We start from the raw sequence: 17,421 nt of genomic DNA on the forward strand, positions 1-17,421 counted from the left end.
TATTTCAAAGTAATATAAAATCCTGTTTCTTTCTAATTGAAATACAGATGATACTGTTGTGTTGTGCTTCAGGTAGATGTAACATGCTATCGTATGAGTTGTACAAGATTTGTTAAAAATTAACATTTTTTTCTAAAAAGAATAAAAAATATTTTTATTGAATATTTACATTATTCAATAAATCTTCTTCAAAGTACTCTCCTCCCCATTGCATACACTTTTCCCAGTGTCCCTTTCACTTTGAGAAGCAGCTTTGGAATGCATTTTTTGAAAAAGTATTCAGGGCATTATGTAATTTTTTCATAGCCTTTTGTTTCAGATATCTGACCTGACAGCAATTTAATTTTTGATATTAAAAAAATCATTGTCAGGGATTTAGTCAGGTGATTATGATGGAATGCAGGATGGACACTGCAAATTTCTTTCACAAAATTCACCAATTAGCAGCGACATGTGAGCTCTAGCTTATTGTCGTAGTAAAGGAACCATGAATTATCATAACAAAGTTTAGGGCACTTCCTCATATTTTCACAGAGATATGTGATAAATGATTTTAAATGCAAGTAGGGTAATCTACCATAACATGTCATCCATGATCTAATTTGCTGTTTCAATATTACTTTTTTTTGTTAACTGTATTCATCTATCATTCATTCATAAAAGATTACATTGCACCGAACTTAGAAACCTAAATATTAACATAATTTCAAAACTGTACTTTTTTAGAATTTTAAATTTAAGTTTACAAAATGTCGACTGTGTTATTTTTATTTTTATAAAGTGGAAAATATGTTGTATAGTAATCATTTTCAAACCATTTAAATTAATATAAAAGTGTGTTAGGAAATTCTACTTAATTTTTTTTTAACTTTCAGAGCTATTTTCTTACGTAATCATTATATAAATTTATTTCAACAATATAGCTTTTGTTATGTACTTTCTGTAAGTAAGCATTTATGTAATACAAATTTTAATTATCCTACTTTTTTCCAGAAATGTAATAAGAAACATTTTCTTTTTGAAACTGGTTGTCTGTGTTTATTGATTTCATGATGGTTTTTTTTATTTGTATTTTTCAGAGTGTTATTCATGTTCGACCTGCTCAGCAAGTTGTAAATATAGCCACAGCCCAACCAACTACAGCTGCAGCAACTCCAGCCCCTTCTGCTCCCAGAAAAGGAGCACAGCTTTCACTTACTGTAAGTCAATTTATTTATTTCAGACTACAGATATCAAATGCTTTTCAAACATTTTTTAGATTATAAAAGTTTTTATATGAATAATACTTAAGTTTTTATTTTTAGATGAAACTAATTTTCAGTCTGTCTGTATAAAGAGGAATGGATGCTGTTTATACATCTTTTAATCCCAACAGTGATCAGATAGCCAGATTATTACTATTTTTGTAATGATTGTGGGAGTTGACAAGGTGATCGTCTAACAATCAATCATGGTCAAGGTGTGAGTCTACTAATTGCTGAAATTTTTATTAATTTTGCCAGGATAGAAAATAAGTGTGTGTCTTTGTAAGAAAAATATGAATATGAAAAGAAAAATTATATATATGTACGAGGTGTGATCAAAAAATACGGTGAATGAATTTTTATGCTGTAATTTGTCCAATAGCGTGATCAACTTAGACAGACAGGGACAAGTTGTAACACGTTCGAGCTTGTCAGAGCCGCTAGAGTGAGGTTGTATTATTTATTGTGTTTGTTGTGAATGATGAACAGAAGGAAAATCGTGTGTCAATTTGCACGGAGTTGAAGGGTCCTCTTCATGCAGATCTTGACTTCATGGCCAAAATTGTAACTGGATATAAAAGTTGGGTCTATGGCTCTGACCCTGAGACCAAAATGCAGAGTTCCCAATGGAAAACCAGTTCATCTCCTCGCCCTAAAAAGGCACGTCAGTCAAAATCCAACATCAAGGTCATGCTCGTTGGTTTTTTTGATAGTGAGGGCATACTGCGATCAGAGTTCGTTTCAAGGGGAGCAACTGTAAACTGAATTTTATAAGGGTGTACTGCAACGTTTGCGAAACGACGTACGAAGAAAGCAACCAGAAAAATGGACCAATGGCTTCATCCTTCACCACGACAACGCGCCATGTCACACCTCGCTTCTCATTCGCGAATTTTTGGCCAAAAAGAGTATTCCTGTCTGTCCACATCCGCCATACTCACTGGATTTAGCACCATGCGGCTTTTGGCTCTTCCTAAAAATTAAAACTGTGCTTAAAGGAAAATGTTTTGACACCATTGCTGATATTAAGAGGGCCACGACCGAGCAGCTGAAAGCCCTTCCGAAAGACGCCTTCCAGAAATGCATCCAGTCATGGAGTCAACGTTGGGATAAGTGCATTGCTAGCCAAGGACAGTACTTTGAAGGAGATTAAATCGAATTCTATGTAACCTTATTACTTTTATTAATTAAAAATTATTCACTGTATTTTTTTGATCACACCTCGTGTGTATATATATATGTATATAGAGAGAGAGACAGACATATGTACTGGAACCTTTACCGCAATGAAAGACTTAGAAGATTGCTGCACCTCCAGTCCTTCATCTATGTTGATGACATAATTTATAAAATTGTAGAAAAATTGTAACTTCCTGGGAGATAGCAAATTATATTAAGAGCCTTTTTCTTTTATGTGAACAAGAGCTAAAAATGTAGGAAAAGGTTGGATCAGATAACACATTTGAATATCTAACTGAAAATGAAGAAGGTGGAAATCTTCGGCTAATTCTATCACTACAATTTTTTATGGGTAAAAAAGAAGAAACCAGGAATCTAAATTACAAATAAATACTTCAATTTATGCACCTGCTGTCCTTTATAGGCTGGAAAGCTGGACTTGGGTTAAAAAACTGGAGACCGACCTCTGAAATAACTTTTCTATCTAAGATATATTAATAGAGAAGAGAGGGAGCAGAAAAATCTGATTCATGACCTTGATTTAGTGAATATTTGCAAAAATTTGAAAAGAAAGAATATATTTCTTTTTTGAGAAAAGTTTTTTTTTAGAGAACTTAGATTTGTTAAATTTTTATTAGTGTTATTAGTAGTTTAGCGTAGCGTTTTCAAGTTGTTCGTTAACAAATTGTTTTTTTATCTTTTTATTCTTCTGTAGAATCTTAGCTTTCCTCTAAACTTCTTACATTTTGTTGACTGCGTCAGTACATGTACCTATGATCCCAGACATTTTTGCATTTTATGTTGTTCTTTTTCTTTGAGTTACCACATCCTTAAAAATAAAGTAATTTCTTCCATTCTCATGGTTTTGAATTTATTCTTCTAGTTACTATTTTTCTGAAATAGATTCTTTTAATGAAGAAATTAATCCCATTTAAAATAAATGAAAATTGACAAAACACAAAAGTGGGTTTTTTACAATCTAGGATATAATTTTATGTGCATTTTAACAAGGAAGATGGTTTGGATAAAATGATAAGTGAGAAAAGGAAAAAAATTTTTAAATAATTGCAAATTTTCCCCCTTTCTAATCATACTAAACGAGATATTCAGTAGATTATGCTTGCAAATACTCTTCAGATAAATGTCTAAAAACAATTTTTGGTTTTTTAATTTCTATTTCATAAGAAATGTGAACGGTGTATGACATGACAGCCCAACCAACACGGCCACTACCACTGTTACTGTATGTGTTACATGACTAGCTGCTCCTTCCTCCAGTTACTTGACTAAAAAATACTGACCAGATGTGGAGTACCCTGGCCAGATGAAAAGGGCTTACTTCACTTGCCCTGACCGCAACAGGAAATGCAAGTAACCAATATAGCTATATGAATAAAGTTAGTATATGCTGATATATGTACACCTACCATTCACGGTTAATATTAACCTGTGCGTTTTCATTTTTGTTCAACTCGTAGCATATTTCGTACTGTTTAGGTTCTTTTCTTTTTAAGATACTTTGTATATTTGAATAATTACTAATTTTTTTGTAATTCAAAAAATGAAATAAGCTTGTCTTTGAGAAATTCATTTTTGTAGTCTATGTTTAAATTCTAATTATGTATTTTGTGAGCGAAGCTGTGATGGGAAATGCTAGCTAGTGTGTGTATATAAATAAATAAATATATATATTTATTTAATTATTTATTGTTTAATTAATATTAAACAAATTACATAATAAATAAATATATATATTTATTTATTTATTATGTAATTTGTTTATCCAAAATTTTTAGCATTAAATTGTAAGGTGTTGTATTTACTAGAAGTTTTCTTTTTGTGTTGGTCATAATAGTATGATAATGCTATATGAACTATAATATTAATTCATATAGTGTAGAGTAATATATGAATAGTTGTATTCATATAGTAGTTCAGTATTGTTGAGTAGTAAGTAGCCTTTATTATTTTTTGTTTATTTTGCAGAGAGAGCAGATGTTAGAAGCACAAGAAATGTTCCGAACTGCTAATAAAGTAACTAGGCCAGAAAAAGCACTTATTTTAGGTTTTATGGCTGGTTCTAGAGGTAAAAATGTGTTATTTATTACTATTATTATTAATTGCATATCCTTTCCCTTGTGGGTTAGGACAGTTTAATTTGCTCTCTATAACCTTCATGGTAATAAAAGTAATTATGTTATGATCTGAAACTGTTATTGTGACTACTGTTGAATTTGTTTACATACATTGTCATTGCGTAATTGTTCTGGGTAAGACATTACAAAATTCCTGCTGCCTGCAGGATTACACACCTGGTGTTAGACTTTCTCACTCCCTTGATCCTTCTTGTTCATATTGGTACATGGGAATTATGTCAGCTTGACTTCATTCTGTCTAAGAATTAAATTAATTTTTTTTGCACTTATCATTTTTCACATTTTCAAAAAAAAATTGTATAATCTTTTATTTTATTGATTTCAAAATCAGTTGTATAGCATCAGATTTGCAGTAAATTTAATTAACATTAATTAGTTACATTCAACTTTATAACATTATTTAATTAAACTTCAATATATATTCTATTGCATTCCAGAGTTCAATACTTTTCACATTTTTTTTAGTATTTATTCACTATTTCCACAATTACATGTAAATCTTAATATAAATAAATATATCTGAAATGTATAAGACGTATGTGAATGTATTTGAGTGAACAGTTAAGGACTTATGTGATGATGGGCTGATTTTGCTTCTAAATTAAGTTGTAAGAAGTATTTTGAAAGATCTGTTTGAACTTATAATGGATTTATAAAGCAGTCCATTTTCTCTGAATTATACTATCCTTTGATCATGTAAATACTCCGCTTTGACCATGGAGTGATTTACCATAAAGCTTAGGTTTATAGCATTGAAGGATTTGTAGTTAAGTGGACTGATTCTTATATTTATGCTGGCTAGAAATAGCCTAACTTTTGTCATTATAAGCAGTCTTTTTGAAAGTTGTTATTTGGAAATGATGGTGATACTAGATTATAATTACGGTCGGTCCTTGTTGTCATGTGATTATAATTGATCTCATTAAAGTTAATGTTTGTTGGTGTTATTACATTCTAAATTTTCGTTCTTGTTCCATTTTAATTAATCTACTCATATATCATTTGTTAATGACTTTTTTTACACTAATGGATCAAGTCTATGTACTAAGATTGATTGATTTTTCATTCTGGTCATTGGATAGGGATATGGGCTGGTGATAGGTTTATTTTTCTGTATGCAATGATTAACACAAATTGACTTATTGACTATGTATGTAGTTCTTTAATATTAAATTAATTAAATTAAATATATTTCTCTGAATTTCAAAATGTAGTAGTTGATCTGAAAACATTATTAATGGTTTACTTTAGTTTTTGAACTCTTTATTTTGTAGTATGGGTTTGTATTCTGGAGAAACTCACTCCAGGATGATCACACCATTTGCTGGGGAGACTTATCGTTAAGAGTTATGTTAAACATACCTCTTACCGTGAATTTATTAAAACAGTTAATTTATTTACTTCGTCTGACTTTATTTTCTCAGTTTGTTTTTTAATGAAATTTATTTTACAGTAGCCTCAGTAATTATAACCCACATCTACTTCAAAAAAAAATTCTTATCAAATCCTTAAAATGATAAATAAACATATAAACATTTTTAACTATCTCAATCTGTCTAATCCACAGATGCATCTGTCTCTTGTTTTACTTAGTTCTTGCTTTACACACTTAAAAGTATAAGTGTGTAGCAAAGTACCTGTTTCTTAAATGTGTTATTTTTATAAGTTTATTTTTTGTAAAATTTCTTGTTTTTTAATTTAGCAATTGTATACTGTAAGTTTTATTTATTAGAAAGTGGAATTTTTCTTTTGAAAAAGCTTGTTGGTAGGTTATAAATCTATGATATAGATCATAAGTATATTTTTACTCTTGTTAACTTTTGATTATAAAAATTTTAACAATTTGCATTTGTTAATTTAAATGTCTGAATTTGAAATAGATGTTTTTTAATAAATAATAATGAACCAAACAAAAATCGATTTAATTAAAATAACAGCCGTTTTCACACCTTCTTATATTGAAACTTATCTAATCATCGATTTTATATAATTAGTATCCTTTTTTTAACCTATAATTCTAATATGTAAATATAAGTATAAATGCTAAAAAAAATAATTAACCTGATTTTTAATTTTTTCTGAGTTCAACTTCTCATGATAGAGCTAATAAGAACAAACCTCAAAATACATATTAATTGTTGTTCTCTCTTTCTTTATTGTTTATTTTTTTATGTCGCTCTGATCAAGGTTTCCCTTGATTTGTTTTCTAGATATTTTGAGCATTCATTTTTTCCTTTGCCATAACATACCCTACATATTCTTTATGTGGTCTATTATTATTGATGTATTACCTTGAATAAATCCTTGTGTGTATGTAATGACTTTTTTGAAATTTTCAGTTGTAAATAATAAATATATGCAATTGAATAAATAAAAATTTTATAACAATAAACCAAAATTCACAATTGACTAGATTATAAAATTTCTTTGGTATAAAAATATATAACTACAGATAAAGCAATTACCATTATTAAATTAGAACTTATAAAAAGAAATTAATTTCTTCAGAGAGCTAACGAACACTTTTAATATATTCCTATACAAATAATTTTTAACCACTCCTGATTACAGCATATATATAATTATAATGATGAATATAAATCAGAAATTAAGAAAAAGAAAAAAATTAAAACATTTGCATAAAAAAATGATTACAATAATGATTTTATTGTTAATAAAAAATAAAGTTAATGAAAGTTAAAAAAAAATTTGTTTGGAAAAACCTGTAAACAACCTTTCAAGAAAAAAAAGATAAATTATAAAAAAAGGCTTCTTAGTACATAAAGCTAGGGAAATATATTGTTTCTTTCCTAAAGCCTATAAGGAGGCATTTTAATATATAAATGACAAAAATATAACATACAATAATTTCAGTAATGGTGGTGTGTACAGAAATAATTGTAATGATTGTAACAAAATGTGATGTGAAGGTAATATATTTTCACCCCAATATATAATATTGGGTTAAGTAATATATTACTCCAAGTAATTAATTAGTTAATTAATATCTCTTCACCAGAGCATAACAAATAAAGGTTTCCACTGTTTCAGAAAATCTGTTAAGTAGTTACATTATAGGAAACCTTAAAAATAATATTTAATTATTAGAAACCTGTAATAAATGTGTTAAACGAGAACTACTTGAAAAAATATTACATATATAAATATATATCATATATCATCTCTAAAAATTGATAAAACTAATATTTCATAGGCGTATGCTAATTTTATATATATATATATATAAATGAGTATGTGTCCATATTAAATAAGTGAGATGATATGGCCAAGAGATACAAAATGGTCATATTATTGGTAACATTATTTTGCAATGTTAAGGAATATATATGTGTAAGCATGTAGTATATATCATGTATTTATGTTACCATTGTAACATCTGCATGTATGTATATATACATACATACATGCAGGTGGTCAACCCATTTGAAGTGACCCAAGGGTGGTTGTTTGACTAATTAAAAAAAATTGAAACTTACCGATTTGTTTCCTACGTGTTTCAGGACCTTAAAACTTTAAAATTAATTTTTTTAAGCATTTTACCTGTGGCGGCCATTTTTTTTACTGTGTGCACACCTACTATTTTTGTGTCTGTGAGGGTTTATGGAAAAATCATAACTAAAAAACTATTGGTCCTAGAAAGATGAAACAAAAAGCAATTTATTCATATTTTCTCAAGGTAAAAGACTGGTCCAGTGGTTTATTTACCTGCCTCTCTTTCTATAAGAAAATTACCAATAAAGTTGAACATGAAAAACATTGAAATTTCACTTTTGGTAACTTTTTTCAAGAGGCAGGGATTGCATACACAATTTGAATTATTTTTTTATATGTAGATATATGTTAGTAGTTTTACCATAAATAATACTAATGGTGATATACTTAGCCGTAAACGTTTATGAATTTTTGAAAACTAATTTTTTTAAAAATTCTAATTTTGGCTTCAAATAACTCTGATGTTGATAAAACTTTCAAATTTGCACAATTTACAGTGTTTTTGTGGATGTTTATGGCAAATTAAAAAGTTTCTTATGTATTGTATTAATAAAAATTTATAATCTCTCAAAATTCATGAAAAACCTGTTAAAAGCGATACCATTTTGACTTGCTAATTAAGTGCTCCAAGGGGGTTTCTTGTTGTCTTGGCATTAATATTTTTCTACTTTTTACTATAATTGAAATAGACTTGTTTGAACCATTTAACAGCAGTGTTAATGTTATAACAGGCGCTTTAAGTTATTTCCAGTTGTCTGGAAAATTCATGTTGCAACATGCTCATTTAGCTTTGCAGTTAAGACTGGTCAGTTTGACATTAGTCAGTGACATGTTCACATCTTTAAAGAGTGTCTCATATTTCATCCTGTGTTTGGAAGTGTTTACTAAATAAATAAGTTTTACATAATAAAATTATATTTGCAAATTTTAAAATCTGTTAAATTTTTACATTATTTTCAAGTAATTCCACATAAAACAATGGTAGAACAATATTCCATAGGAATTTATATGAATGAATAGTGTCATAAAACAATGTATGGTACAGTGCCAAAAGAACTCATTAACGTTTTTGAATTTAGTGATGAAAACCAACTTATTTTTTTGTGTTAATTCAGATGCCACACTAGTGTTTGTAAATATCATGAAAAAAGATTTTTGTCAAAATTCAGTCACCTGTATGGACAGTTCTGTTGTGACCATTTGAGAACTCATAAAAACAGTTAAGAAAAACTTAAGACAAATAACATTAGAGCAAGCTCTTAAAGAACACATTTTTCCAAATTTAAATTTAGTTCCTGAAAAGTCTCTATGTTAACTGTTTCAAAAGTATTTTTCTCTTCAGAACAAAGAAAAACGAAGACCAAGAGCCCCACATCACAATATTGAACAATTGGATGCTGCTAGTAGCATTTTGGGTGCATCATCCATCAAAATTAATTAAAGGCAAGCCTGCAAAGGCTATTAAACAGTTGGATACTAAACGTTGATGAAATGTATTCATTTTGTAATCACAAGCTGAAAACATCAAAAAATTTTTGATTAAATCAGATGAGATAGCTAAGATTTCAGAAACTCTAAAAAACCATTTTGACTGCTGTGAAAGAGTTGTTGGTACCAGAAGCTACCACAAGTATGTTCCTGTGTCAGAAACCATTCTATGAGGTTGCTTTACTTCAGACATCAAGGATTGCAATAACCATCCTGTGACTTAAGGAAAAAGATTCTATTGTTTGTGTATAAGATGATCAGTGGTGGATTGGAGAAGTGGTAGATATTAGCCTAAAAAATCACAATGTGCAGGTTTATTTTTTCCACCCAGTTGGACCATGTACATCATTTCAAAAGTTTCAACAAGAAAAAGTATGGATACCGTATGGTATCTGTAAAATCCTGAGAAAGTTGACGTCACTTGAAGTAACAACAGTGATGGGTCATTCTCACACAATTTCAAGAAACTTATCAGAAGAGATATCTCAGCTGTTGCTTAACCACACTTTTATTGCTACAAAAACTGTTATACAAAAAACCACTATAAAAATAAAAATGAATTCTTGAAAAAAGATGTAGGCTACTCATTGAAATCTCAGTTTGGGTAAGTTTTACAAGCATTTTTGAATCAAAATTGTATTAGGTTACTGGTATTGGTTGTTATCATTAAATTATGACCTATTGTTATTTTAAAAAAATAATTTTAGAAATATTGAAAATGTCAACTCGACAACATAGGGGCTAAATATAAAACATATATAAAAATGTAAAATGCAAAGAAGATACCCCCTTGTAGCACTTAGGGAGTCAAAATGGTATCACTTTTAGCAGGTTTTTCATGATTTTTGAGAGGTTATAACTTTTTTGTTAGAACAATAAACAAGAAACATTTTTATTTGTCATAAACATCTACAAAAACAGTAAGTTGAGCAATTTTGAGATTTTTATCAACAGCCCCATCAGAGTTATTTGAAGCCAAAATCTGAATTTAAAAAAAAAATAGTTTTCATAAGTCTTAAAAATTTAGGAGTAAGTATTTCACCATTAATATTATTTATGGTAAAACTACTAACATATACCTACATATAAAAAAATAATTCAAACTATTTATACCATTCTTGCCTCATGAACAAATTATCAAAAGTGAAATTTCACTGTTTTTCATATTCAACTTCAATTTAACAATTTTATTTTACTTTTTTTTTATTTTACTTCAATTTTCTCACACAAAGAAGAGAGATAGGTAAATAAACCATTGGACCACTCTTTTACCTTGAGAAAATATAATTAAATTGCTTTTTGTTTCATCCTTCCAGCACTAATAGTTTCTTAGTTATGATTTTTTTCTGTAAACCCTTACAATCATAAAAATAGGTGTGTATACTGTAAAAAAAAATGGTTGCCACAAGTAAACTGCTAAAATGAAAAATTTAAAAAAAATTGTTTTAAGGTCCTGAAACATGTAGGAAACAAGTGCGGGTAAGTTTCACAATTTTTTTGAATTGGTCAAGCAACCACTTATGTTTTTTTGGGACACTTCAAATGGATTGACCCATACACACATGTAATTTATTAAAGACCAAAATGTTTTAATAAACAATCATTCATCCCATACCCTTGCTTGGTTTATCTGTTCAATAATCATAAGAATTATAAGTTGTTGAACAAATAGACAAAATTTCAGATTGTATAGTGGTTCTCATATCATACCAAACATTTGCTGATATTTCATGCAGAGCATTATATTAATTCTGTAAGTGGTAAAAATTTTACATAGATTTATATTATATACAACAGAATACATCAAATTGCATACTGTGTCTCAGAAGTACCACCATGACTACATCACTTCATGTACTTTATAATCAATAGTTTCAGTATTTTGTATTTTTCATTAAGAGTTGGGTATGGTTGATTTACCTATTTGTAATAATTTGTGTTTTAATTGTAGCTTATTGATTATTTTTTTATTTTGCAGAGAATCCGTGCCCACAGCTAGGTAACATAGTTACTATAAAATTAAGTGAAAACCAGGAGAATGTTCAACAGGCAGACAATACATTCCTAATTATGCTTGTAGAGACCCATTTCCAAATGAACTACAACACTGGAGAGTGGAAAAGAATACATAAGTTTCGTGAAATTGATGATAGTACACATGCAACACATGTTCAGACTGTATGTGTTCCAGTTCCTCCAACTGCTGCCGCAGCAACAGCAGCTCAACCGCAGACTGTTGTGTCTGCTGTAGCAACGACTACAACAACAACAACGTCGTGACTTGATATTTTTATAATTATTGTTATATAGTGTTCCTTATTTGAGAACTGATTTTTATTGTCTTCAGAATAAATTGAAACAAAAGTTGCCTCAGTACAATTAACTGTGTCTGGAGATAGTCTTTAAAGTTGTTAAGAAGAAACAGAGCTATTTTAGATGATAATAAACTTTTCTTTTTTTTGTTTGATTCTGTTAGTTTAGTTCTGTGAATTATATGCCGTGTTTATATTTGTGTTGTAGTTAAACCAAATTTTCCACTTAAACATTTATAATTTACCAATGGTAATTCTATTAGCCTACATTTAACAAGCATTATATAAAATGTAAATGACTTAAGTTACATTACATTATTTGTATGTTTAAAATTTAAATGATTCATTATTGCAATTTATTTAATTGTGTACTTTCATATTTATATTAATAAAAATCAGTTGATAAATGCAGTTGGGTAAAAAAAATTGTTTTTGTATTTTTTGATTTTTACTTGTTTCTTGAAGTATATATATATATATATATATATATATTATATATATATATATATATATATTTCTCTGTTTACAAAATTATTGTATCACATAACAGCTTTCAAGCTACTTTTGAATACTCTTTTATCTGCCCCTCTTAAGTGTATCAAAATAAATAAATAAATATTAAATATTAGTATCACATACATTCATTATGAAACATAGAATTTCCTAAGTTAAGTTTATAGTTTTATTAATTCTGATGTATATTGTATTTAATATTATAATTAATACATTTACAACGTACTTCTGCATTTCTTATAGGCTAACATGTTTTGATGTGCTCAAAGTAGATCAGTTATTGATTTAATGTTTAAGGTTAACACTGTGGAGTCTAGTTATTTTCTTCTGTTCAAAATTTGTTACTAAATGACATAAAAGAATTTGTTTTTTAATCTGAAGAGAAGCAAATTAACTTTTGTTTTTCTCTTGAAGCAGGTGTTGAGATGATTTACTAAAAAAAAGTCTGAAAAAATTATATATATTTAAAAAATTTAAATACTTGAGTTACTAATTTTATTTTCTTGTATTAATGAAATGTGTAAATATTCATAGACACCACATGAGCACTTATGAGTAATTAATAACATTTTTTTTAATTTTTTTATTTTTAATGAGATTTTGTACAATGCAAGAAAAAATATAGGTGCTGATTGAGATTTAACAGAGAACTAGATTTGTCTTTGTTGGACTTAAGAGAACCAAAGATAAAATATTGACTAATTATTGCAAGTTTTAATCAAAATAATTAAATATGAGTATCTTTTTTTTAAGTTATAAAAGATCATGTGTATATTGCTCATGTTTGAATTTAAGTTTATCAAAAAATATATATGGTACAATTTAATTATCTAATTATAATAATTGCTTAAGTAAACTAAAATTTGCCACTAATGTATGATTACTTGCTTTACTTTTGAGCATTTGTAAAAGGCATTCACTTGAAATGGTATACCGTACCTAATTGAATTGGATAGTTTTTTTTTATGTTACAGTATTAAAATTTAAATAATTAAGTTTTTAATGTGTAGTAGTACATTTTTAATTTAATTTTTTTCATCTCTTGGTATATACTAATAAGCATTATTACTATTGTGATCAAAATGGAAATCATTAAATTATGAGGTAATATATTGTAAAGGTAGTTTGAGATAAAAATGATGAATTGCAATATCTCTTATGCTTGGTGTAATTGTGGCATTTTGCTACCTCCTTAATTTTACTTTTGGTTAGCAGTACAACCAAATCTGATGTACTATCAGGAGTTAGATTTTCTATTTGGAAGTAGTAGCTCTTTATCAGCTGTAAATTTTTTTCTAACGATAATTATATGTCACCTAACACTTAAAATATCAAATTGAATTAAAAATGGTTTTAATATTATATATATTATGGATTCTATGTGAATAATCTTTAAATATTAAAAGATGCCTTTTAATATTGCTTCATGTTGCTTCAGCGTGGCATTATGGATTATTGCTGTTTGTTATATTATATGCTGATGTTTGGTATTAGTTAGTTTAAGTAATATACTGAGTCCTCTGGCATGTTTTGTGTGTTAGCAATTTCTTTCCCAGTGGATTTTTGGAGTATTGTTGTTTACAGTAGCAGTAGTTTAGACTATTTCTGAACAGACTTTTTTTTTATTAATATTTACTATTCATACATGTGGCTCAATACATTTTTTGTTATTACCTCTAGCTGTCATGATGTTCCTTATCTTGTTCTAATTTATTGTAATTATAACGCTTTTGAATTTTTATTTACATTCCACAAACCTTTTTATTTGAAGAAATATTCTGATAGCTAGGCTGTAAGCATCTGCTGATGTAAGTGCACGATTGAAAATCATTGTTATTAGACAATTATATAACATTTCATAATTAAAAAAAACTTCATTATTTAATGTATGCTAATTAGTGAAAATTATACATTTTTGTTTTTCTCACACAAAATGACAAATTCAAATTTAGCTATTTTTATTGTATTCCAAGTAAAATTTAGATGTTTAGTTAAATATATTAAATTAACAAATTATGCTTATATCTAATGCAATCAATATTTATGAATGGAATTGAACAAATACAGTAAATAATATTAATTAGTGCTCAAACACCACATAACTGGTGGTTAGCCTCAGTTCGTGGACAGCGAGCAAGCCTGTCATTTAATTCAACCTGATTTTAATTTCTAGATGAGTTGGCATTTTTCATTCCTTCAACTTTGTATCTAAAAAAAATTGCAATTATTTACTTTAAAATAAATAACTATGTATGGTATTTGTTTATGAATTTAAAATTAAATGTGTTCTTTAATATTTCACTAAGATTTTTCACCTGCTGAGTTTCTCAAGGTTTTATTTTTCAGATCTGTTTTTGTATGGCATCAACATCTGTGGTAGTTTAGCACTTTATAAACACTGATTATGAGTATTTTGTCATACTTTGGGGATCTGAACAAATTCATTAAACATTATTTGGGATCATTGATATTTTATTTTTATTTTACTTCCTTCAGTTCTTAGGATGCTACTTGCTGAGATAATACACATGTTGCTTAACTGTATTAGGAACACTCACTAATTATTATTATTATATACTAGCATATGCGGCAATGCTTTGCTATTGCTAGATTTGAGTATATATATATATATATATATATATATAGATTAAGTGAACATAATTGAATGTTTGATAAAACATTAAAAATTGAACAATATGGAACTTCAAGAAATTTAACCTTTCACTTTTCCCTTTCTCCCTCTTTCCCCTCTTCAGTTAAAATGAAATTAATGAAACCATATTGAGTTTACCCACTGAAGCAACATGACATAAAAGAGGCCATAATCCAACAAAGCCTAATAATTTTTCTTTAGTTGTAAAAATATATTACTTAAGGCAATCAATTAAAAAAAAAAAAAGTTTCTTAAATTTATGTTTTTATTTTAATAAAACAAATTATACAGTTAACCCCTTAGTCTTTGATGGAATATTCCAACATAGCCAATGTGCATGATTAGGGCCTTGGTCAGGATATTCCGACTACAACTTTTTGTCCCAGTTTTAATTCGTTCTTTGTCATAACATTCTGTTGTTTTACCTAGATTTTTTTTTTAATTAGCGCTTAAATCATTGCAGACTAAAATTGTTAGTTTTTAGTACAGTATACAGTGAGGGGTTTACATGTGTATTTTATAATAATCTGGCTATAATGGCGAGTTGTTTATTTACAATGTACAGTGTAATTGGGCTGTGAGCGCTATATTTTTTATTATATCACAAAATTCTATAAATTTATGAGTATATAAGTGTGTAATTGTGTAAATATTTTGTGTTTAGCTATTATTATAAAGCTAACTGCATATATATATAATATATATAAATAATATATATTATATATACATGTTATTGAAATTCTGTGAGTATTGCATATGTTTTTTTTATAATAATACATTTTGCATGCAAAAAAATTGTTTTTAAATTACATATTAGGTCATTATTAGTCAAAATACATAAATTAAAGCAAAAAAAGAAATTAACAAAATAATATTGATTTCTGTAAAAAAAGAAAAAAGAAACCGGTAAGGGGTTAACAATAGTACTGCTAAACTGAAACCATTTTATGTTTGAAAATATTAACAATTACTATATTAACAACATTAAAACACACACACACCCACACACACACACACATATATATATATATATATAAGCATTTACCATTGTGACTGTTGAAGAAAATACTTATTAAATAAACTGATAAAAAAAATGTTTGAAAATAAATATATAGATTGTTTTTCAAATTGTTTCTACAAGAATGAAGTAATTATATGCCATCTTTATTTGGTGAAATAAATCTTATAGTTGTAGTTAAAATATATGCCAGTAAAACTTTTTTTTTTGGTTAGGAATAGTTATGTAAGTGCAGTAATAATGTTGCGATTGTAGTATGGTAGTTTTTTCTTTCTTTAAATTGTATCTCTGCAGTTTTTGTACTCAGATTTGTATAGTATTACCAAATTTTATTGAATGAATTTGATTATACCTGAATAATTTTGAGCAAGGAAAGTGTTTATGCTGAAATGTATAACTAATTAATATTTATTTTTTAATGGAAAATTGATTTACAGAAGGGCATAGTAGTTTTGTGCCCTTTATATATTTTGACATATTTTATCAAAAATTGCTGACATGATATTAGATAAGAGACAATAAATAAATAATGCTTAACTTAGAGAAAATTTTAATATATACTGAAATATAATTGTGGATATTAAGATTGCATTTTGTTAAATGCCCATCAATGTTTTCATTATAACTGATTGCATTGTATACATGTGCTTTTAACCATAATTTTATGAACTTGTAATATCTGTGAATTGAAAACATATTAGTGTTTGTTTTGCTTTTATAACATGTTTATAATTACATATAATGTTTGAAGACTGCAAGTATATGGAATTGTAATATAGATATATGAGAATCTTTTAAAAAAGTGTTCATAAATTATACTATCCTCCTCCTCTTCTACAAAAGTCTATAAACATTGCCGGCTTCCATGGCGTGAGTGGTAGTGTCTCAGCCTTTCATCCGGAGGTCCTGAGTTTGAATTCCAATCAGGCATGGCAATTTTAACGTGCTACAAACATTGTCATTCATCTTATCCTTGGAAGCGATACTTAACACTGGTCCTTGAGGTTAAAAAAAGAAACATTTTGGTAATAAAAACATCATAATTTTTAAGAAAATAAAAGAACATAAAATTATATCTTACTTTTTAAACTGACCGCATCAAAAATGCTGTAACCTTATCTTTGCTGTGCAGTCATGTGTATCTTATTAGACATCCCTTTTGAAACTTTTGAAGCCCTTTATAAAAAATAAAAAAAACTACCATTTAGTTGACGAGTCTACAGCTTTCCTTATTTTAGATTTTCTTTACTTAACTAATTTTATAGTGATCCATCTGACAAAATTTCACTGCCAGTACCAGCTAGAATCACTCTTGCTGGTGATCAATTAAAACTGCCTCCTCAAA

The 17,421-nt window shown here is 27.9% G+C and overlaps 1 protein-coding gene across 2 annotated transcripts in view; it reads left to right on the forward strand.

The window, feature by feature from the left end:
- Nelf-A (Negative elongation factor A) overlaps positions 1–12,308 on the forward strand; it is a 73,560-nt gene extending 61,252 nt beyond the window's left edge. For both annotated transcript variants that reach the window (XM_075376381.1, XM_075376388.1), the window contains exons 8-10: positions 1,080–1,199; positions 4,410–4,509; positions 11,559–12,308. In XM_075376381.1, coding sequence (XP_075232496.1) covers positions 1,080–1,199; positions 4,410–4,509; positions 11,559–11,860 — 522 coding nt within the window. In that variant the 3' untranslated portion in view covers positions 11,861–12,308. The remainder of the gene's footprint in view (positions 1–1,079; positions 1,200–4,409; positions 4,510–11,558) is intronic.
- The last annotated feature ends 5,113 nt before the right edge of the window (positions 12,309–17,421 follow it).

Source organism: Lycorma delicatula, chromosome 1 (assembly GCF_047948215.1).
Source record: "Lycorma delicatula isolate Av1 chromosome 1, ASM4794821v1, whole genome shotgun sequence".
NCBI lineage: Eukaryota > Metazoa > Arthropoda > Insecta > Hemiptera > Fulgoridae > Lycorma > Lycorma delicatula.